At 38.9% G+C, this 24,342-nt stretch overlaps 1 protein-coding gene across 5 annotated transcripts in view; it reads right to left on the bottom strand.

Annotated features, from left to right (window-relative positions):
- SGMS1 (sphingomyelin synthase 1) overlaps nucleotides 1-24,342 on the bottom strand; it is a 99,895-nt gene that overhangs the window by 5,291 nt on the left and 70,262 nt on the right. For 3 of the 5 annotated variants that reach the window (XM_089510357.1, XM_089510358.1, XM_089510359.1), the window contains 2 exons: nucleotides 8,844-9,695; nucleotides 4,556-4,673 (listed from right to left, as the gene is read on the bottom strand). In XM_089510357.1, the coding sequence (XP_089366483.1) occupies nucleotides 4,556-4,673; nucleotides 8,844-9,466 (741 nt within the window). In that variant the 5' untranslated portion in view covers nucleotides 9,467-9,695. Of the gene's footprint in view, nucleotides 1-4,555; nucleotides 4,674-8,843; nucleotides 9,696-12,405; nucleotides 12,426-20,792; nucleotides 20,893-24,342 lie in introns of those variants that run through there. The other 2 variants (XM_089510360.1, XM_089510361.1) reach the window with 2 other exon arrangements.

Below are 24,342 nucleotides of genomic sequence, written 5' to 3'. Positions count from 1 at the left end.
ATTCTCCATCACACAATTATGAAACTGTAAAAGAGAGAAGGTGTGTGGTTCTTGATCTGGCAGGGAAATACCAATCAGGATGAAATGGAAGACAACAACAACAACAACAACAACATTATTATTATTATTATTATTATTATTTCTTACCCACCTATCCCCATGGGGTCGATGCGAGGGGAGACAACAATTAACAGACCAACAACATCAGTTAAAACACACATCAATCTAAGCCTAGTGGAAGAATGCTGTTTTAAATTTGGACAGTGCATTCAGTTGTGCGTCTTCTGGCAGGTCATTCCACAGTCTAGGGGCAGCTGAAGAAAAAGTCCTCTGGCTGACAGTTGCCAACCTGGTGCTGGCTGACTGGGCAAAATGTCTGCTAGAGGACCTGAGTATATGTGGCGGATTATATGGTAGGAGGAGATCCTGTAGGTAACCTGGACCCAAAACATTTAGGGCTTTAAAGATAATAACCAACACTTTGTACTTTACCTGGAAACCGTAATGTTATGTTTCCTAGGTATTTAAATTTTGAAACTTTACTGTATCTCTTGGCACTTTGAGCACTCAGGACATTTCTTTGGAAGTTCAGAGCAACAGCATCATTTCAATATAAACTTTCCATACTTAAGCAATGAAATCTGCTTGCATACATAAAAAAAGTTACAAAATATGATGCAGCATTTCTGGAAAGATTTGGTACGGATGAGAACAATTTACTGCAAGTTTCCAATTATTAACAGATTTTCAAAGAGCTGCCATGACCACATCTTTGGCACTGCTAAATCCTCAAGTCCATAAATGAAGGATCAATCCACTAAACATTAATAAATCTGTCCTAAGAATCATGAGACTGGAATTCATAATGCATCTGAGATTTGTTTTGGCTTCCAGTGCTGGTGCTGGCACATCATCTTCATCATTCTTATTTTTGAATCCTTTATAAGCACAAAAAGCAAGATAATTGAGAGAAGCCTGCAAAGCAGTGGGCCATTCACCTCTGTGTTATGGCCATGCCTGTGAAGATATCTTATAGGAGACACAAGGCTATCATATGTAACAAAACTTAAATGCTCACAATGGTTAAATGTTTACGAGGGCTGCCATTTAAAGCCTGCTTCCCTCTGGGAGTTGGACCACAATGTTCAACAATATTTACTGCTGTGAAGAAAACCTGTTCAACTATAAATGAATCAAAGTATTGCCATTGTCTCAATGCCTTAGTGGCTATACAGACCTAACTGAGGGTGGTTTACAAGCTCTGGCAGCCTACTATGGAGTCATTAGAAAAGATAGAGAACCCCTCCTAATGGTGCATCTGTTGTACCTTCTACAATGGTGTTGGCATAAGGACAAGAAACCAATAGCAACAATGTAAGAGATCTCCTACAAGTATTGTCTCTCAACCAATTATTTAATCCCTGTAGTAATGAAACTTTGCAAAGAACACAGTTGAACAACGCACACATAAGCAATGCATGACAAGGGGTAAAGCACATTAATCAAATTCTAGCTCAGGCCACACGGTATATTTTTAATCTCCCTTCAGAAAAACAAACTAGTTCACCTTTCAATGTACATAGATAGAGCTGGCTACCAAAACTCTCTGACCACTAAAGCCCATAGCTCCTTTTGTGTCTCACAAAGAGAAAACCCTTGCTATTGACGCTATGACTTTTAAGTAGCCCCCTTCTCTGCCCAGTCCTGACCTCACCTTTGGTTTAATGGGAAGCTAACGGCACTTCAATGTTCAGGAGAACAAGCACGGCAGTTAATGGGCATGCCATAATTATTTATGACATTATATTCTGCCACAAAACGGCACTTACAGCAGGTAATAAAACGCAAAAAATGAATATTAAACAAGTATTAAACAAATATCTAAAACATAGCAATAAAAAGGGAACAACAGCTCCCAAAGAGCCTGGCAGTGATCCCCAAGACAGAAGAATGTGATCTCACATTGCATAGGGCTTTATTACTTACAATAAGCACTTTGAATTGTGTCTTTAAACCAGGGCTAGGACACATACACAGCCAGGGACCTAATGAAGCCTCCTCCCAAACTGGGTAGTCAATTTGTGCTCACTAGCAGGGAGCAATGGGGCTATGATTTCTATTCCCAAAGAGAAGATATTTTTTCTCCAATTTCAGTTTTGGGAAGAAAAAAAAAGCATCTCCTAGTCCTAAAACATGTCAGTTCTCCCTTCCACCCCATACCCTCAGAAGATGCAAAATAACATTTTTGGCAAATTTATTTTGAGATGGTGAGGAGAAGAGCCTTGGCAGAGAAGGAGGGTGGCTCTCACACCTTTAGAGGTCACCCGTTTCCAATTTACAGAGACAGCTAGCTAGTGAAACTGTTGTAACTGTTGCTATCACATGCTCCCTGACACAGGCGCCTGTCTTCTTTGCTGTCACAGTGACTATGCACCAATTTATAGATTCTGGGTGGCAAGAGGACTGTTGAAGATAACCCTATCCTAGTGATAATAAGTGATAATATGTGAGATATTTTGCAAATGATATTACTGGAATATGTAGTACTTTTGTTATATTACTAGCATCTAAAGCAGTGGTCCTTAAACTGTGCCCTTTAAGGGATTTTGGACTTCAGCTCCCAGAATCCCAGACTATTGGCCAACATGGCTGAGGCTTTTGGGAGTGGAAGTCCAAAATCTCTTAAACGGCACAGTTTGAGGACCACTGCTTTAGATGCTAGTAATATAACAAAATCTATGTCAGAGAGACCAATAAGAATCTCTGTTGTACTTTTTTGTACAACCAATGAATTTATATCATTTTCTGTCCTGCCTGGAAAATACTGGGCAAGGGTTCCCAGTGCAACACAGCAAGATAAGAAAGCAACAATTCCCCCTGGGAAAGGCATTGAGACAATACAATCAGTTACCAGCCAGTATTTGATATTATCTGTTAAAGGAAAGGAAGTGGATAGTTGCGCTCAGGTTATCCTGGCTTATGTGAATAATATATAGAAGGGAGAAGGGTTTGGACAGGTGCAGCTTTGCCATGCCTTGGCCCATCAACTGCTTAGAAGTTTTCCATCCATTCCAAATGCCACTGCTGTGGCCTCTGAGGAAGAGAAGAGGCAATCACAGCACCATTGTGCCCTGGCCCAGCAACTGAGGAAAGGCTCTTCCTCCATCCCAACTGTCACTGCTCTGGCCTCTGAGAGAAAGAAGAGCAGTCAGCATCTGCTGGACTTAATTCATTTCCCCACTGCCACCCCTTTTTCCTTTTGTGTCGTGTCTCATTAGCTGTAAACCTGAGGGTAGAGAACTGTCAAATTAACAATTTGTAAGCTGCTCTGAAAGTCTTTGTGTCTGAACAGTGGGGTATAAATGCAATAAACACAAACAAACAAACAAATAAATTCTTTCATTACAATTATTTATATCCCTGTCCTTTCAGGACACAATGACTGACACACAGCATCATAGTACACACAGAGAGATTACAACAAGCAACAAAACAGCAAAACATGAAGACTTCTTACAGAGCAACAGGTGAGATATGCTTCTTTTCTTGCCTTGGTTTCTCATTTCTATAATTATTTTGATAGGGTAAATCTATCAGAGATGGGGGTGTGGAAAGAAACAGCCGTTTCTGTCTTTCTAGCCCAGATTTTACTACCTTTTTACTACCCTATACAGACCAGTGCCTGAATATCAAGGATGGACAAAAGTATAGCCCTGGGGTTGCATGTGCCCTTCCTAAGGCTGTTTTTGTAGGCCTTGACTCTTTGATAATTCCTGAATTGTTGTTTTCCTGGCCAATAAATGGCCTGTCTCTCCTACAAACTATCACGAGCAGCATTTCACTTTTAAAACACTATCTGCATAATTTAGCATCAAAATATATTTATTTTATTTGCAAAATGGTCATTTTTTCAAAACCATGACTTCCTGACACTTCAGTTTTGATTTTTTTAAAAAACATTTTTGGCAGTTTTGGTAATCCACACAGTAGCTCCTAGGCACAAAAAATTAACCCACAGACCTGCCAATGTTGCAGATCCCTTTTGTACATTGACAGAGGGAATACCACCTTGATCTGTAAGCAGCTTTCAATATAAAACAACAAGGAAAAGTATCTGGTAGACACTGAGTGTACCATTCTAAGTGGGTTCCAACAATTTTAACACATAAAGTTGTGTGTGTCTTTCAATGCACATCTTAAACACTGATATGCCTTCAGTGCCACCTTTTACAGCGTTTGTGGTCAGCATTGGCAATGCTGATAATCTTGCTGGGAATGATGGAAGGGATGTGGGACAGATTCCAAAATGGTGAATCACATGTTTGCTTTCAAACTGAAACCTACCCAAGACATCTTCCTTCAGGAGTACTGGAATACAACAGAAATACTGAACCCAATTTTTGACAGAACATGTCCATTAGCTAACACTACAGTTCAGCAACAAGTAATACTAATTAACTGTAAAGAATTCTTGCCAATTCTCATTGGTCTGACTAAACTGTTCCAAACACAAGGGGAGAAAAGATAGAAAGATAATGATAGCAAAGAAAATTACCTTTGGAGAACAGTTGAAATGCATGCCAGGTACTGGGAGTGTAGTTACATACATTGTAATACACCGATATAAGTACAGTGTGCCAACTATACAAAAAAATCTTCGGCTAATAATAGACCTGGGGAGAAAAGGAGTAAAATTATGTGTCATTTGTAGCATTTAAGTGCAGGGTAAGTATTGCTCGGGGTGGCATTTAAGCATTTTTAGGACAAAACATTATCCTTTTAAGTTTAGGCAATACAACATTTAAAACAAAGGAAATACATTATTCTCACTTCACAGTGACAGAATCAACCCAGAAAAATCAAGATGATAATAGCAAGCAGCAGTCTTTGGAACAGAATGGCAATATTCTTCATGCTAGTTGTTCTTATCAAAACCATTACTCATCTTTTTCTCCTACAATGGTTAGAAACATAACTCTGAGCAGAGCTGGGCAGATAGAAGCAAACCAGTGGACAAAATGCAGGTAGTACTCTTAGTTGGCAGGAGGGATGGACGGTAAGGGATCCTACCTCTCACTAAAGACACTTTTATCTCCCAGGGCCAGATGCAAGTCCAGCCTTCACTCCAACAGGGTTCATGAATTTACTTTCTTCCCAGCAAAGTGAATGGTTACCAGTCCCTCATTTAAAGTTGTGCACCCTACAGAGGATAGCTGAGGCAACCAGCTACTTTATACACTATGCAACCACTTTTGTTTCTCCATCCATGCCTAAGGGGGAAGGAAACTGGAGGGAATAGTTCCTTTCTTCTGCCTGGTTGCTTTTCTTAGCATTAATCTTATTAGTCATCTTAGCTATGTTGCCCTACCCCACATACCAATGAGCATAGTATTTTCTTTCTTGAGAGAAATCAACAGCAAGAGTTCACTTTACGAGAGAAAATAAATATATCTTGCTACATTGAGAGGCACTAATCTTATTCTGTATAGGCAGGTATGATCAATATTTGGTATTATAATGCCCATCAGGTGATTCAATCTTTAAGCACGTTTGTCTAAAAGTTAAGATAAGTTTTCTTAAATATTACAAGACGCTGCATGTCATTTCTCCAACCTCCTAAATTTGACCCTAGTAACTATGTCTTACAATATGCTGGGTGGGCAAGATAAGATTATGAAATATATTTTTCTTTACCTCTTTGGAATTCCCTGCTGAACACAGAAATACCGGCAGTGAAATAGTGTAACAAATAATTTCCCTAAAATTCTTAACCTATTCAGTGGAGAATACTAGTGCTCAGAGACTGAAAGAATAATCTGAAAACCGTGGAATGGATCCAGACTTAGGGTGCATCTACACTGTAGAAATAATGCAGTTTGACACCAATTTAACTGCCATAGTTGAATCCTAGGATTTGTAATTTTTGTGAGGCACCAACACTCTTCCACAGAGAAGGCTAAAGACTTTGTAAAACTACAAATTCCAGGATCCTATGGGAGGGAGCACTTAAAATGGTGTCAAACTGCATTATTTCTACAACATAGATGCACCCTTAGTCCTACAGATTTCAATGGATTTAGTAGATTAGATTTAGTAGATTTAGTACAGTGCTGCTATTCTGCTTTAACTGCTCTGGCTGCCTCCTGTTGCATTCTGGGATTTGCAGTTTAGGAAGGGGCATTTAGAATTCTCAGCCAGAGAGCTCTTAGGCCTCACTGAACTACAAATCCCAGAATACAACAGGAGGCAGTCAGAGCAGTAAAAGTGGAATAGCAGCACTGTAAGAGTGTAATGTGGCAATCTACCAAGAATCATAGAACAGAGGTCCAAAACACACTGCAGAAATAGAGCAAGAGCAAGTACACTTCTATACCGCTTATCAGTGCACTTAAGCAGTCCCTAAGCAGTTCATAATGTGTAAGCTAATTGCCACCAACAAGCAGTGTACTCATTTTAGCAATTTATGAAAGGATGCCAGGCTGAGTGGACCTTGGATCGAACTCACAACCTTGTGGCTGTGAATGACTGCAGTGCCAGCATTTAACCACTGCGCCACCAGTCTGAGATCACTTTAACTGCCGTGGCTCAATGTTAGGGAATACTGGGAACTATAGTTCTGTGAGACATTTAGCCTTCTCTGTCAGGGAGCTCTGGTGCCACAATAAACTAAAATTCCCAGGATTCCCTAGCACTGAGCCAGGGCAGTTAAAGCGGTCTCAGACTGGATTATTTCTGCAGTGTGTTTTGGACCAGAATAATTGAATTGCTGAGTTGGAAAAGACCACAATGGCTATCTAGTCCAACCCCTTGCCATGCCATGCCATGTTCTCTATGTATGACTAATACTCATTTCATGAATACATACATCATATATAAAAATAAAAATACATCATGAATACATATGCTGTATATTAAATGTAAGGTATAATGCAAATTACTACAAATAGGATCCAAAAATCCTACCTTAGAAGCGCCCAAGGTGCTTTTTCTTGCTGGCAAACAGGCAGACTGTCAGTAGCCCCTAAATGTCTGACTATTTTTCTAAACTATTTCTCTCTGAAGTGTTGATGCTCACTCACTCACCATCAATGCTGGAAAACTTTCCCATTTTCACAGTGAATGGCTATTATGTATGGCAAACTGCAGGCCCTAATTCCATTAGGAACACTGACCTAGCAATACAGATCTTTAGATCTAGATTATTTGAAAGATAACTGGAATCATTCTCTCATAAAATGCTAAAATTATTCAAATCTGAGATGACTTCAGGCTAAAAATAATAAGAGCTAAATACTGCTATGGTTTCTTTTATAACATTGTATACACACAAGATCGAAGGCAGGAACAATGAAGCAAGTGTTCTCAGCCATTTTTGTCAAAACCTCATTTTTAGTATCAGCAATAGCATTCCCAAGCATAACAAAAAGTTAAAGTAACTGAAAGCATTGATGTGGTTTTGCAGAGCACTGACTCCAACACTGTGTTGGTTTCATTGGTTTCCCTTAGATCTACAAACAGAAGTTTCCGTCTCTTTGAGGCTTAACTATATCAGCACCCATCATTTACAGAACTTTATAAATAAAAGTTAATAATAATAATAATAATAATAATAATAATAATAATTTAAGAAACCTCTAACGATTTTTGTACTATTGACTGATAGATGCCATATGGTAGCTGCTTTAAAATGCTTTATATTTCAATCTTGTACTGGATTACTTTTTCCATGACACTGCAAAGACTCCTCTGTAGCATGAAAGAGTAAAACTTGATTCCTGTTAGAAAATGCTGCCTATTGGTATTTACTACTTGGAGTAAAAATAATAAAATACTTTACTTTATTTAAATACATGTAGATGATTGATTTCCATTGCACCCACAGAGCTTAGGGTGGTTGATAACAGTTTAAAAACTACAAAATATGTCATAATTATCAAACTATTCTGTCTCATTGTGATATTTGTCATCTGATAAATTTGTTTTATTTTAAAGGAAGCAAATATGAGCTATGAACTGCATTAATAAATGTTACAGTCAACTGAAGAGGAGGGTGTAGTCTTAGGAATTTAGTTATCATAACTATGTTCTACTTGTGCTGGTCAGCTCATAATAATAATGGACCCAAACAATTATTCAAGAGAAAATGTATGCAGCATTATGGGTGATTGTATACACTGACTTTTCTATGTCTTTTTCTGACATAAATCCAACAACATGCAAGTCAATTTTTGCATCTACAATGGGACTTTCCCCCTCCCTTCCTATCCTAACTCTGCATCCTGTACGCATCCTTCTGCAAATCTGCTTCAGGAAAACCACTGTATCCTCTGATACACATCTTGAGGATGCATAAAGAGTTTCAGGGTGAAAAAGCAACCCCTCTTTCTTCCTGTTGCAAAAATGTAAGCAGGTTTGTCAGCAGGAGGGATTAACTGGACACAACATTCTATCTTTTTCTAATTGGAAAGAAACTTCTATCATGTTCATAGACCTTAAAGCATGGTTGGGAACATATGGTGCCCCAGGTGTTGGACTGCAGCTCAACCTTGTCCATGCTGGTTGGGGCTTTTGGGAATTGCAGTCGAACGGCCATCAGGAGGACTATATGTACACTTGCACTGCTTTAAGAACGGTATCCTTTAAAGGGTACCACTGAGCAGAGGGGTGTATGAGTAGGACAAACTCTCTTCTAAATTATAGACATAAAGGTTTACATATGATGAAGAAGCTAAGCATGTCCAAGTATGATCCATTACCAAGACAGACAAATATCCACACTGAAAATCAGTTAATAGTAAAAACTAGGGGGGGGAGGGTTGACATAAAGAAGTAAATTTACTTACTTGTATTTTAAGAGCAGCCACTGAACTAACCAGAGTCCTACAAGGATCAAGCCATTAATTTCACAGATAGAAAAGGCCCATTGCACCCGGCTAAAATGATCAAAAAAAGCATCTGGTAGGGGCGGCTCCACCTCCTTGGGAGGCACTCGTTCATGGACAACAGAAATTGTCACCGTTGTTAAGACAAAACAGCAAAGTGCATAAAGGAAAGCCAGTAGGGTCTTCCCCCACTCCATGGGATACTGAGAACGTTCTGGCTCGGGCATGGAAATTTTTATCACTTCCTTCCTATAACCATTTGGCATACCATTGGGCTTGGTTTTGTTGCTGAAACTGTTTTCACTGGCAGGGGCCTCTGTACTGATGATCAGGTGGCCGTTGGCATGCCCGTTTTTGTGTGCCTCAATGTGGTGCTCCATTTTCAATGTCTCTATCATGTACAGCAGTCGCTGGCCGTTGTCAGAAGAAAGACGTGACAAAGGAGGCTTCTCAAAATCCTGCTTTGTCAAGTTGATCAAGTCTTGCCCACTAAAACGTTCCAATGGCTCACAGTATTCTGGCACAGCATTCTCCATCAGCCAATCTGCCACCTCCTTGGGTGACCAGAGCACAACTTCTTTCATTTCGTCAGAACACTTGCATGGAAGTCTTAACAACTGCTTTAAACAGGACAGTCGGCACTGTTTCTGCAGAACAGGTAGCCCCTCATTGGCTTGCTCATCCTGTCTGAAAAGCAGAGCAGAAACCAGTTTTGCAGGTTGATGCAGAGGAGCTTCAAATAGTCAGGTATAAACATTAACACGTGGGTCGCAAAGGAAGTGTTCATTTCATTTTGCATCTGCAGTTGCTCTTCTTTAAAAGGAGAGGGGATAGGAAAGAGAGAAAGATCCAATTAGAACATCAGTGATTTTTAAAACTGTCATTAACATCAGACCACTTTCTATAAGAGTGTTCCCTGTTCACGCAACATTTGCTCTAATGCAACCAGAAGCATTGGGCTTGTTTCTTTACTTGTAACAGCAATTCATCAATGCAAATAAATCTCTGAACTACCTGCAGTACTTTGAAACAGGGCTGATCCTTGCCAGTTGCTGCCTGGGATGATTACGTGTCACATGATCCAACATTAGTACATTGTAAACAGGTAGACTATGTTAACCAAGGCAGGCAAGCTGAAAGACTCAGGTCCAAAACACACTGCAGAAATAATCCAGTTTGAGACCACTTTAATTGCCCTGGCTCAGTGCTAGGGAATCCCATGAACTGTAGTCTACTGTGGCACCAGAGCTCTCTGACAGAGAAGGCTAAAAGTCTCACAAAACTACAATTCCCAGATTTCCACAGCATTGAGCAATGGCAGTTAAAGCAGTATCAGCCTGGATTATTTCCGCAGTGTTTCGAATCAAGTTGATTCCTCCCACCCTCTGATTCCACATACAGAGCTTCCTTTCAGAAGAATGAATTCACAATTAAAATGAGTAATGCATGGTACATGGAGGTTCACAATGCAAGGTTGTTCTGTGTGGGTCAGCATTTGTGAAAGACCCACACATCACCACCCCATCCTAACCTCTTTTTAAGCTTGTAGGGTTCAATTTAGGCATAATTTTTACAAAAACAAACAAACAAAAGAGCAAAGTCAATACAAAATAAAGGAAAACAGGATCAGAAGAGGCACCAACTGTGGAAGCATAAATAAAAACTTTTATCCAAGAAAATCCAGGACACATAGTGGCACGACAGGTTTTACAGGTTGTATATTAACACAGGTCTGTCATGATGATCATATACGGAGTGATATTAATTTGCATGGGAAGGAGAATTAACAGTGATTTATAATTCTAGTTAATTATATGTAGCCGTGGCTTGTAGATTAAGGTGAGGGTGTATGTGTCCTATGCAACAGTATTGATGAAAAACAATGGTGTCAGATTTTTCAAAAAAAGGACAAAAGTAAGCAAAAAGTTAAGAAAAAGAGCAACTTGCAAAATGCAGGCCTATGACTAACATTGTTATTTTTTCCTCCTGATTTTTAACACTTTTGGCTGATGAAGAAGCCAGTGGACTTCTAAAGGTTGCAATATATATATATATTGTGCATTCTGGTTGGCCCAATAAAGATATCACTGTTTTGTGGATTTTGGATGTTATTGCACCTTGCTATATGGCCAACACAGCTAGCCCAGGATATGTTTTCAGAATAAAAGTGAAATAAAATCAGATAAAAAGCAAGGGTCAGGAATTACTAAACAAGACGGGAAGTCTATATTTTATTTCCTGAGCCTTACTGAATTCCAATGCTTTCCCACCCTGGAAGAGATTTTTATTTCTCCCAAATGGTGGGAAATATCACTACAGGCACATATTACTACTGCTTTACTATATTTGTGGTTAGTTGAAAAATAGTATGAGATATTTTCTTTCCCCCCAGTGTAGAACACTACCTAGAACAACTGGAACAATAACAACAGAACACCAGTGACAACAATCATGAAATTTGTTGGGTTTGGGGTCTGTTTGTTTTTGTCCAACTGATTTTTGTTCATAGGTGAAAAAAGTACATGGCCAGTGGCTGAAATCTAGGAACACCATTTATGACTTTTCAGGTAAAAATGCTACACAAAGACCTATATTATAGTTGGACCATCTGTGTGATATCCTGCACTAGCGCTCTGTGTTTGTGTGTGTTAAATGTCTCATTTTGTATGTGAGGGTTAAAACCACATGCTAGAAGAAAAATACAAAGATGGCACATATTGTTTAAGTATGTCTTTGCCAAACACTGTATTGCCAAGGAATTACTTAAAACACCGATCTCAACAGTGAGGCAAACAGACAAAGAAACAGTCAAAGCAGATTTGCTGTCAGATGACAATACTTTTCAAGTAATTTAGAAGAGATTTCTGTCCTATTAATTTTTTTTTACAATTCAAATAGGTGAAAAGTAAAAGTGAATCATATGCTATCAAAGGAACCCAGTCAAGCAAAACCAAATATTCTGCTTAATGAGTAAACAGAAACTGCAGAAATAACAATACTTCACCAGGTTTTAAAAGCTGGTAAAATGGAAGACGGAAGAGAGACAATCTTTCATCCAGAAACTGGATTGAAATGGATGGAGCAGTGCTATTCCTGAACATGTGTTCGTGAAAACATAGTTATTGGAAACTGGAATTCCAGATTTAGTCTACTTCTTACACACTATATGGATATTCAGGTAAATGACATTGCATTTTCAATGTTATACAGGTACTTTAAAAAAGAAATAGAAAACATAAAGCAAACCTATTTGAAGAGACATACACTACCAAAAGTAGCCGACGCTCATTAAACAAAACATTTGCTTGCATGTGTAAGGATTGATAAACCGATCAAAATTATTCTCACGGCAAATTCTGCTTCAGAACCAACAAAAAAGGAAGGTTCATTACCTAGACACAGACAGTCTAATTTAAGAAGTAAAACCATAGTACCAGGTTAATGACAACTTCCCATAGGGCGTTTACAGCAGCGATCCCAAAATTATGGAATAGCCTATCAAAAGGGATCCATTGTATACTACCTTAGAGACCTTCAAGAAGGCACTCAAAACGGATCTCTTCCAGCGGGCTTATCCATTAGATTCTATATAGAAGTTGATGATAATATCCCACTCTCGACTGTGATCACTGACTATTGACAAATTGATTTTAGAGGTACTAATAGGAATTGGTATTCATATTTTGTAATATTTTGTATTACCTTTCATTATTTTATTGCTGTAATCCCGCCTTGATATTTGGAGAGGCGGGAAATATAAATAAACTCTAATAATAATAATAATAATAATAAATTTATTTATTTATTTGTTTAAACCCAGCTCTTCAGCCAAAAGGCTATCAGAGCGGCTTACAAATTGTTAATTAGACATTTCCCTGCCCTCAGGCTTACAATCTAAAGAGACAAGACACAAAAGGAGAAGGGACTGTCTATATGTCTAGCCACAACTTAGCTTCTCAGTTATGAAAACACTGTATTTATTAGGATAATGCTTAAATCTACTTTAAGGGATAGAAATATCTGAGGCTTTATAGGATATACATGCTACAATATTATCAGTTAGAGTCAAACCAACTTTACCAGAACCGTTGAGTTTTAAAGATTTTTTTGCTCACCGTCGTGAATTTTACTGACATTCAAAAACAAAATCCTGTTATTTAAAGACTACAGAAAGACGAACTCAAAAAACATAATCAGAATGAACTCCAGGAAGTCGATATTATTATTTGTTACAATGTATGTTATTATATATGCGATATAAAACTGTATCACTGTTAATTTTTAAACCAATAAACAGTGGGGAAGGGGAAAAGTCCAGCAGATCTTTTCTTCCTCTGAGGAGGGCCCTTCTTCTTACAACAACTTCCTTCTCACAGTGTATTTACACATTATCATCTATGTGCAGGATTCTTTACAACACCATGAGAATTGTGTTGTCTAGAGGTTTTTGGACACACAACCACCCCGCCAGCACAGCCAATGGTTAGGGATGTTGAGAGTTGCAGTTGAACAATCTCTGGTGGGCCCCCCAATTCCCATCCCTACTTTACAAAGGCAAATATAATCTTGAACAAGTGAGATCCCAGGGGAGGGATTAGGAGTCAGGAAGAAAGAATCTTTCAGTAATTAATACTGTACTTAGGTGTATTTACAGCAGGGGGCATATGGACAACTGACAGTTGCATTGGTGTCACTAGGGCTTGTGTCACCCCAGTGCAGTAACTCTTGCTATCACTGTCAGGCTGCTTGACACCTCCACCAACCAGGACATTTCCACCATGGTGGGAATGGGAAGGGAGTCACCCCCCTCCCATTTCTTGTTTGGCCAGTAGCCTCACCAGATCCAGAAAGGGCTGCCAAGCAGCAGCACCTCACTGTCACCAGTGGCCATAGCCAATGGACAGTGGAGGTGCCCTGGCTGGTAGACGAGGGTGGCTGGGGGGGATCTTGGGATGGACAGTGAATAATCAGCCCATTGGGTGGTCACCCCTATGAGGTGTCACCCTGGCATGGTCAGAACCCACCGCACCCCCTAGTTATGACCTTGCACAGTTGGCATGTATCCCAGGAGTTCTCTCTGTAACCCACTACTGTCCCCACCCCATTTTTGCTGGATGCTGTATCTTTTGCCACTATTGCTCATTGTACTTTAGTGTAAAAAAAATCCCCAACCCTGAATGCAGTGTATCTTTGCAGTCGGTCACATGGATTAGAGGGAATTGCCAGGGGTTTCACTGAGAATATAGAACTAGAGCAAGGATTTAGAGAAAGCAACCAAGATAGCATCACAAAAGCATTCTAGGAAAAAACTCTGGGCATGAGGAGCAGCAAGTGAGAAAGTAAAAAGTTGTTTAAGAGAAAAGATCCCTGAAAGATAGTGGATCTGGACATGCAAAGTTAAAAGCAGAATGTGTTATAATATACGAAGAGGTAGATAAAGAGTAGGACAATGTTACCAGTTCCGTAGGACTAGATGTTTAGCCTGGATGCAGGACAGGAGCAAAGTGGAAGCAGGTACAGAAGTTTAAATCTGCCAATCTTGTATATTCTCTTGTTTACTATGACAGTGCTCCAAGTAATGAAACAACTTGAAAGCACTCCAATTGTCCAAATATACTAAAGCAGCCCTAGTACACTACCATGGAGGAGAGAGCTACGTTACAAGCTATCTGATGAAAAAGACAATTAGGTCTTTTGCATAGCAATTATTCCTGAGGCACATATGGAGTCTTCCTGACTGGCCACAAGACTTTTGTTATAACAGACCAATATGGAGCCAATCTTGATTAAACAGAGCTAACTTGGGATTCTTGGCAAAGGAAGAAAATCACTGCTCAGTGGTATTGTTTGTTTCTTTGTTCGTTTTAACCTAGGAGTCAAAAGCAAAAATACAGTTGTCTCTCCATAGCCATGGATTCTGCACCCACAAATTCCACTATCCATGGCTAGAAAATATTCACACACACAAAAATTCCAAAAAGCAAAGGGTCTGTCAAGACCCTGATTCTTTCTCTGCCATCCCTCATCTCTCTTGTCATTTATCAGGATTTATGATAGAATAAGCATATCATTGTCATTAATATCACCCCAAGTCCAGTGGACGCTTTGAAAGTTACCCCTTTGAAGTAATTTCTTACATAAATGGTTAGAAAGTGTGCCTTCCCCACAAGTAAATATTACTGTTACATTTTAATGTAATTCACTGCTTTGCTCTTTAAAAATCAATGAAAAGAACTATAGGCCAACCTCATGTATAAGTCGAGAGCAAGTTTAGGGGGCACAATTACAGCTTTTGATGCAGCCTGTGGATTAGTCAATGGTAGAATTTAGGGGCATGTAACAAAGGATTAACGGATGAAGCAAAGGAAAATGACACCAAAGAAATTACTAAAATCCCGCACATATAATTTTGTTCAGAGGGAACTATGCTAAATGGTGGCTGTGTGGTGTGTGTGGGAGGCAACCAAACATGGATGGGGTTAAGAAAATGCACATGTCAAAAAGGATGAAAAGACAAAGCAAAAAAAATAGTGACTATGTCAGCAGTGATCATAGCCTTTAACTTTAATGTGATAGCTTTGCCTAATTTTAACTGAGAAAAGCTGACAAACATGCACAAATGTCCCATTAACATCCTTCAAGCATGATTCCTCCTGGCACTTCCTGGAGAGGAAGCGCTAAGGCTAAGGTTCCTTTTAATAAGAGTTAATGTACAGTACTTATATTGACCTGTAGACAAGGCGGTCCAGTTTGTTTGGGCCAATTTTTGACTAAAATTTCTAGACTTATACATGAGTACAGTGGGACCTTGTTATCCGCTCGGGTTTGGTTCCAGGATCCCGTGGATAACAAATTCCGTGGATGCTCAAGTCACATCAAATATAATGGCAGAGTAAAATGGTGTCCCTTAATATAAAATGGAAAATCAAGGTCTGCTATTTGGAATTTATACTTTTTTGGAATATTTTCAAGCCATGGATGCTTGTATCCGTGTATAAGGAGGCCGACTGTATATACAGTATTCCCAGTCCACACATATGATACTGGCAATGTGATCCAAGGCTGTGTGACATGCCTAGGATTTCACACATACTGTAAATTCACCATAGTAATTTTTGCCTCATGTTGGGTGATTTTATTCTTGACCTTGTTTTACACAGTTGCACAAAACAGAACAAAATTTAGACAAAGAAGAAATCATAGTTAGCTCTCTATATCCCAAACAGATCTGGTATAAAGTAGGGTCACAGCACTCCTCAAGGTTGTCAGGTGATGTTCATGGTTTAATAATAATCTGGATCCAAAATTTCCAATCTGAGATCAATATTCAACTGATTTCTTCCCACTGCTCTTCTGACAAGGTGGCAACTCTACATGAAAGAAACAGTATTGCCTAAGTGGTGTTTCCAAAGTGGCAGTGCTCTGTCCTTCAACATCTATGCCACCATTATTGCTAGCTATTTATTGATGTATTTAAAGTATTTTAGTCACTTTTTAAGACTATGCCATCACAAAACAGCATATATTGAAGTGGAAAGACAAGAAAACAAAATAAAAACTGCCCCACTGGCAAGCATTCAGAATACATTAGAAGATGCTCTGAATTACATAAACTGACTAAAATCTCAATTGAAAGGTGACATGAGAAAGGAAGACATTCAACCCTCTCCTGAATGCTTGTTCAGAAGAATTATGGTGCAAATCAGTCAAAATGTACACAATGAACCAATCTTAATGCTAGCCATTTGAGAAGAATCCCTAACAGTCACAATACAGCATCTTGCAAAAGTATTCAATCCTTGCCCCTTTCTGAGTTTTCCACATTTTATTGTTACACAATACACCCTGGAACTGAATAGGTTTACTTGGGAACATAGCTTTTTGTTGGTTTTTCGGGCTATCTGGCCATGTTCCTGAAGAGTTTATTCCTGACATTTTGGCAGCATCTGTGCCTGGCATCTTTGGAAATGTTCTCTCTGAAGATGCCAGCCACAGATGCTGGCAAAACATCAGGAATAAACTCTTCTAGAACATGGCCACATAGCCCGACAAACCAACAAAAAACTATGTATGACGGCCATGAAAGCTTTGGACTTCACATTACTTGGGAACGTTTGCACCTGTGCGTATAAGATTCTCTGCACGGTAAAGGGACAAAATAGTTTTACTATTCTGAATCTTTTTTACTAACAAGGATCAGATACGACTGTGTAATTTGATTCAGAAGCTGAGTGATCATGTCTAAGGCCCAAGTCTCAGGCCATGTTCCACATAAAGACCTGAATTTAAGCCAGATCACTAGCCAAAGTTGCAAGGATAGTCTCCCAGGAATTTCAGTCAGGACAGATTTACCAGCCTCCTGAGATGAACTAGTGAAATAGATCCTTCACACCCCCACTGATGTTACAAGTAGCCTGAAAATCAAATCATATGTAGTAGTGATTACTCCATCACTATGAATCCATTGCTATCTGTCCTGTCCATTTATCACTCTCCTCAAGTCTTGAGCAGCAGCAGCTGAAGGGTAGCCAGACAGATGTGTTGGGCCTGATCCGCATTAGGGTCCTGTGCTCCAACCACAAAATTATCTCTTATCAATTCAGGACTGTAAAGCAGTGGGGTGTAGAGTACAGCCATAGAATTTTGTCCTATCTCAGGTTCCCTGCACAAGGTACAAACATTTAGAACTGGTTGGATAGAGTATCTGACAAAAGAAATGAAGTCTACATACATCAAGTCTAATCTTCTTACCTCTCAAATTATGACAGTGTGATGTCATATGAGAGATGTTTATTGCCACCTTTTCATCCACCCAGGTTTCATGATGCAAGCAAGTGCAGTGTGTTCTTCCTGGATACAGTTACTGATCAAAAATAGTTTCCCTTTAATTGATCTCGTATTGAGAAATAGATCTGTCGAAATGGGTTGCACTTAAGCACCAGCTTTATTCAGAACAGACAGCAGGACTGAAGGGGAAAACAGTCCACAGATACCTTGCTCACCAACCTTTTAACCAATATCAATCCTCCAACTACCTTCTCACCACCTAAGCTCTATAAATTTAATGGTGGTTTCTTTCCTCTTCTGCATATTCCTCTCCTCCTTTACCTAAAATACATGTGGGCAAGTTGAAGCTCCACTACACGTGAGAATATCTGTACCCTGATATTAAGAAGGAAAGATTGAAAAATATTATATGTGTAAAAGATTAGTCTTTTACAGCCAGCCAGCAAACAACCAAAAGAGAAACATTCACACAGGAATTAACAAACTAGTACAGTTAGGAATTATAATTCAATGTTAAACCAATGTGACCAGAATCTGATATGCTTAAACTACATCAATTATTTGGCTCAGATTAAATACAAATTAATACCAATACAGGCTTTATAAGCATTCAGACTATCCTTAACTGAGCCGATAATGTGCTGACATACTTAGTTTCTGTGAGCACAGCTACAGAGCATTAAAGAGACAAAAGTGGCAGAGGTATAAGGTTTGCTGTGAACTGTGAAAAATTTATTCATGAAAAAAATGCAACAAGCTTAGTTTCTTGTAGACGGCTAAGCACTATGATCTACTTTCAGAACAATCAGTTAGTGTATGATCATTTTCAGAAATCCTACTTGTCCTCTGCTTTCTCCAGGTCAGCCATTTTCAGTGCATGAGAATAGCCTTTCATAAGGAGGCTGTTAAAAGAAGCACGTTATGATACTTTCTAAGACTAGTTTTCTTACTTACACCTTGAGCCAGACACTCAATTTGTATATTGAAAGTTACAGATACAGTGGGACCTTGGTATCGATGGACATGCCATCCACGGATTTGAGCATCCGTGAATGGCAAGCCCACACTGTCTCCAATGGTGGTGCTTGCACGCAGCCGCACCACAATTGGGGACAGTGGGAGAAGTCTGTCCACCCTCCCTCCCTTGTAATTAGAATAAGTAATTGTAATTAATTAGAGAGAGGGAGGAAGGAATTACTTACTTTGTAAGTAATTACAAAGGTTTAAAAAGATTAAAACATATAAAAACATTTTGATAATGTAAAACTAGTTAAAACAATCTTGAATAATGTAATTATACAATGTAACTATATAATTAGGTAATGTCATTGTTGTGGCTAAGGAAATGAGTGTGAACGGGACCATTCTAGCTCTCCACAAAGTAGGGTCACTTGGCATATGGTGTACCATCCACCTCCATAGATGGTACACACAAAAGCAATGTACAAATTTATGCAAAATGTTATTTGTTTTATGGAGAAAACTTTGTTCTATCTATTCACTGGGTATTAGCCAGAAGGCAATATGAAGAACGCAAATAAACATCCACACCCAGAAATGGAACGAAATCAAATGTGCTGAAAAATCCAAAGTTGAAAAATGTGACCACTTGATCAACAATATTTTCCAGTGAGGAGAACAATGTAAGGCACACCCACTAGCAGACCCTCCATTTTGTTTGAATATCAGTTCTGTTATTATTTTTGGCATTTCTTGATTCCAAATATGATCTCACTCAGTGGTGCCTCACCCTTTCGCTCTTAGCTGGTGAGATAAAATACATAAATTGCTTAGAGAATTTCAGCAATGTACATTTATAAATATGTATATACAGTACATACCTGCAATTCTACATATATCGATACTGAACTTTCTGAAGTTTCTTTCTGAAGAGGCTTGCATAGATTTAGCCTGACTCAGTTGTACACTTACTTGGGAATAACACTCATTGGTCTTATTGAGATTCAGTTTCAAATGAAAATGTGCAGAATTAGGCTGTAACTATTAATCTAAACTACCATTCAAAAGCACATTGTTGAATCACTATTTCCATTTTTTTTTTATTTTAAGTATATTCTGGATCCCTGAAACTGTGCTCTTTCCCCTTTTGTTAAACTCTCCAAAATATAAACTGAGCCATTAGAGTGCCCTATATTTCAGGAGGTGATTCTTCCCCCCTTCCCAAATTTAGTTGCATAATGTTGCCTTAATCCTTATCAGTCAATGGGGTTGCAATTCTTGTGAAACCGCTAATACATCATGCATGCCACAACAATTATGAAATCAGTTGTTCATCTCCCAACTGCATATTAAACAACAAAAACAGTTTCATCCATAAAACTATTAGAGGTATGGCTGATCCCAAATCAAATGAACAGGGAAGATAAACTATCAAACAGTTAAGACAACAGGAGTCCATTCTATCCTCAGTAATGTGTGAAAACAGGGAAAAACAGTATTTTACTTGTGTCATAAATTCCAGTTTGCTCATATGATTATACCACAGCTAGCACTTTAAAGCTGTTTTTGCCCCTGTTTTTAATTGGAAAAGTCCTATTTCACATTGTTGTTGTTAACTGACATTAAGTCGACTTTGACTTATGCAACCCTAAGTCATGCTAACATCAACAGCGCTGCTTAAATCTTGCAGATTCAGGGACGCAGCTTCCTTGACTGAGTCTATCCATCTGGAATGCAGCCTTCCTCTTCTCCGGCTGCCTTCTACTTATCAAACATTATTGTTTTTTCTTGTGAGTTGTGTCTTCTCACGATATGGGCATAAGCCCCATTTATTAATGTTTTTAGCAGTCCACAACATCCATAGAATTCTTCTTACTGACATTTCAAATGAGTTGATTTTCTACATATCAGTTTTCTTCACTGTCCAGCTTTCACAACTATACACAGAAAGGAGAAATATGATGGCATGGACAACCCTAACTTTAGTATTCAAGGATACATCTTGACACTTCAGGATCTTGTCTAGTTCCTTCACAGCTGTCCTTCCAAGTCCTAGCCTTCTGACCGCAGTCTCTATTCTGGTTAATGATCGAGCCAAGGTATGGAGATACTTGAACTATTTCAATGTATTCATCTTCTGCTTTAAAAGACTCCCCCACTGACCATCGTGTCATCAGCACATCTCAAATTGTTCATGTTTCTTCCTCCAGTTTTCATGCGTCCTTCCTCCAAGTCTCATGCTGCTTTACGTATGATATGTTCACTGTACAAGTTAAACAGAGAGGGTGATAAAAAGCAGCTTTGCCTGACGTTTCTGCCAACTGGAAGCCATTCTGTTTTGCCATATTTTGTCCTAACAGTACCCTCTTGTCCTGAGTACAAGTCAAACATCAGGACAATCAAGTGTTGTGGTACACTTATTTCTTTAAGATCAATTCAGAATTTGTTTTTGTTTTTTTTTTTTTTTACTATATATACAGTCAAAGGCTTTGTTATAACCTATAAAATATAAGGTGAATTTCTTCTGAAATTCTTTGGTGCACTCCACCATCTAATGTATGTTGCAACATGATCCCTTGTGCTTCTTCCTTTCCTGAACCCAGCCTGGATATTGGGCATTTCTCACACCACATATGGCTATCTTGGAAGAAGGAAGAGCCCTCCCTCCAATCCATCTGCCTTGATCCAGGCCTCAGAGGGAGAGAAGAACCACTGGACCTCATCCCCTTTCCCTCCACCATTCCCTTCTCCTTTTGTTTCGTGTCTTTTAGATTGTAAGCCTGAGGGCAGGGAACTGTCTGATTAAAAATGATAAGTGTAAGCCGCCCTGAGAGCCATTAGGGCTGAAGGGCGGGATATAAATACCTAAATAAATAAATAAAATAAATAAAAGTTCTGTAAAATTTTGAGCATCACATTTCTTGCATAGGAAATTAACACAATGGTTCTCTGGTTACTTCCATCCCCGTTGTCCCCTTTCTTGGGGAGGAGAATGTATACTGAATGTTTCCAGTCTGTGGGCCATTGTTTTTGTTTTCCATTTACTGACAGATTTTAGTTAGAACTAGAGTCAATTCTGACTCTGTAGAATGAAGCGCTCTATTGGTATGCCATCTGTTCCTGGTGATTTATTTCTGTGTTCTGAATACAGCTTGAATTTCACTTTCTAAAACTGAAGGTTCATATTCATATGGTTCTTTTGAATTAATCTGCCATCCTTTCATCTCTTTTATGTAGTTTTTCACTGCATTGTTTCCATCATCTTTTTATTTGTACTTGCATCCCTAGTTTAAATTTGTTTAAAACTGGTTTAAATTTTCCTTTATTTTCTCAGACCTTGTGTAAGAGGTCTCTTGTTCTTCCCTTTTTGTTGTCAAACTCTCTTTCTCTGCATTTATTATTATAGCAGGTTTCCTTATCCCTGTGCATAAGCTGTTAAACAGTTGCATTTAGGGTTCTGGTTTTATTTCTGTCACCGTTTATTTTTGCTTCTCATCTGTCTTTAACTGCTAAGAGTTTCACCTGTCACCCACTGAGGTTTTTCTTTCTTTTTGGCTGATGCTTGTCTTTTTGCATTATATCCTGACAATATAAAACTTAATTAGAAAACACTGTAGGCACAAACTTTTATCCTAGAGGGTTAATCCTGTTCCACAGTGACTTCCTTTTTCTACATGAGTCAACAATATAACAGTGCAAGCTTTAATACTGATTTCTTATTTATAATCTTTTTTTGAAAACTAAACTAAATTAAATCCTATAAAGTTACCAAGGTAGACAATTTCCATTATTTACTATGTGCCAAGTTTTGCCTAAAACATTTTCAGTTTCTATTTTGCTTTCTCTTCTATTTCTTTCCTCCATGTTTTTCTAATAGCCCAATTAGGAATTTCAGTTAATATCATAATGCACAATGTACCCAAATAATCTATGTTTTACTAAATTTCTGCAATATAATATCAAAAAAATAATAATCTAGTTTAAGTGTTAAATCACCATATTTTCATCTGGAGTTTTAAAGGGATCCAAGCAACTCCTTGAAAATGATGTGCAAGTGTTAAGGAGGCATAAGAGACACTCTTATTTGTCATGTTAGTGAGTGAAAATGTGTGTGTGTGTGTGTGTGTGTGCTGTTGACCTATGGTGACCCCATGAATTTCATAGGGTTTTCTTTGGCATGGAATACTACATTATAAACTGGTTTGGAAACCAGTTTAAAAAGAGGTTGTTCATACTTGCGCCAGTTTTTCCAGACCTGAATTTCAGGAGGACTAGCGCAAATTCCCCTTAACCACGTGCTTTTGAAATTGCAGCATTTACCACCATTTTTTAGCTAGCCACCAATGGGAACACTCTGCCGATCCCATTCAGATCACCCAGGAAAATGGGCAGAGGGGCAAAACATACCCATCTCACAGGTCTTGGCTTGCTGGTGCACTGGTGGTTGGTTCCCAGAGGTCACCAAAGTCGGGGAGGGCATTCTTTTGGGGACCATGGTGAGGTGTGTCGTTTTTGTTTTTTTTAAAGTTTGACAGCTTCTGAGAACTGTTGCATTTGCATGGTTGGCACTGGGTCTTGTGTAGCTGGCAAGGGGGGGGTATGGATTTGCCACTGCTGTATGTCTATGTTGTTTGCCTTCATTTCCGAGTTATGGCGACCCTACAGCCACCTTTCCACAGAGTTTTCTCAGCAAGGTTTCTTCAGAGGAGTTTGCCATGGCAAAGCTCTGAGGCTGAGATAGTGTGCCTCCCCCAAAGGGGAACCTATAATGGGATTTCTTGACAAGGATTTCTTAAGGGCATGGCATCCCAAAAACAACTGTAATGTAGCCTCTTTAAAAATGAAATATCCCCAGCTGCTTCTTGCAGTCCTTTACAATTTAAATATCCCCAGCTGCTTCATACAGTCCTTTAACAATTAAAGCCCCCTCTAAAAAAAATTCAGTTTGCACACTTTACAGTAGTGCAATAATGCAGTGTAACGTTGAATTTGACCGGCAAAACATAACAGAAATGATGTGATGAAGGTGCACGTCGTTCAATTGATATTTTAAACACACACACACACACACACACACACACAGGCTATAATCGAACTTGTCCATGATGGGGAATCCATTTTGAACCAATCCAAAGGTAAATGTGAAGTTGAATTGGATTAAATTGGATTATTTGTGTTTTGCTGTTTATGTATGCTCAGTAAGGGATTATCAAACTGTAAGCCTAAGGGCAGGAGCTTTCAAATTAACAATTGTAAACGCCTCATGTAAACCACCATGTACACTGATGGCACTATATAAACAAGCTGATGATGATTATGATGGTGATGGTGGCAACTGCTGTTTACCTTGCCTGATGTAGGCAGCCATACACAGGAAGAAGACTGGCTACAAAAGAATCCCATTCTTCTCAGATCAGGTTTTATTGCAGTTTGTGTTCCTTCAGCCCTTCTTCACCATTCTCCCAAATGCCAATGCAACTAAAAAATCCTCTAGCTAGACAGAAGACACAGAGGAAAGGGGGACTGGGCAAGCTTAAAAAGACTTTGTAAACAAGAACTTCTTTTTCAGAGACTTTCTTAACCTAGGTATGTCTGTACTTGTTACTAGCCTAGATTTGTTTTGGCCTGGTAATAAATATTACCTCTTAGTCCCATTGCACCATCTTAATTCCCTGCTCTCATGTGATGCTGGAGTGATTCAAGGAGTTACCAT

The sequence above is a fragment of the Sceloporus occidentalis genome, unplaced genomic scaffold (assembly GCF_023333645.1).
Source record: "Sceloporus occidentalis isolate IW3139 unplaced genomic scaffold, rSceOcc1.0.p SCAF_2, whole genome shotgun sequence".
Classification (NCBI taxonomy): Eukaryota; Metazoa; Chordata; class Lepidosauria; order Squamata; family Phrynosomatidae; genus Sceloporus; species Sceloporus occidentalis.
Note: the sequence above shows the minus strand (reverse complement) of the source record. Positions and strands in the feature narration are given on the sequence as shown.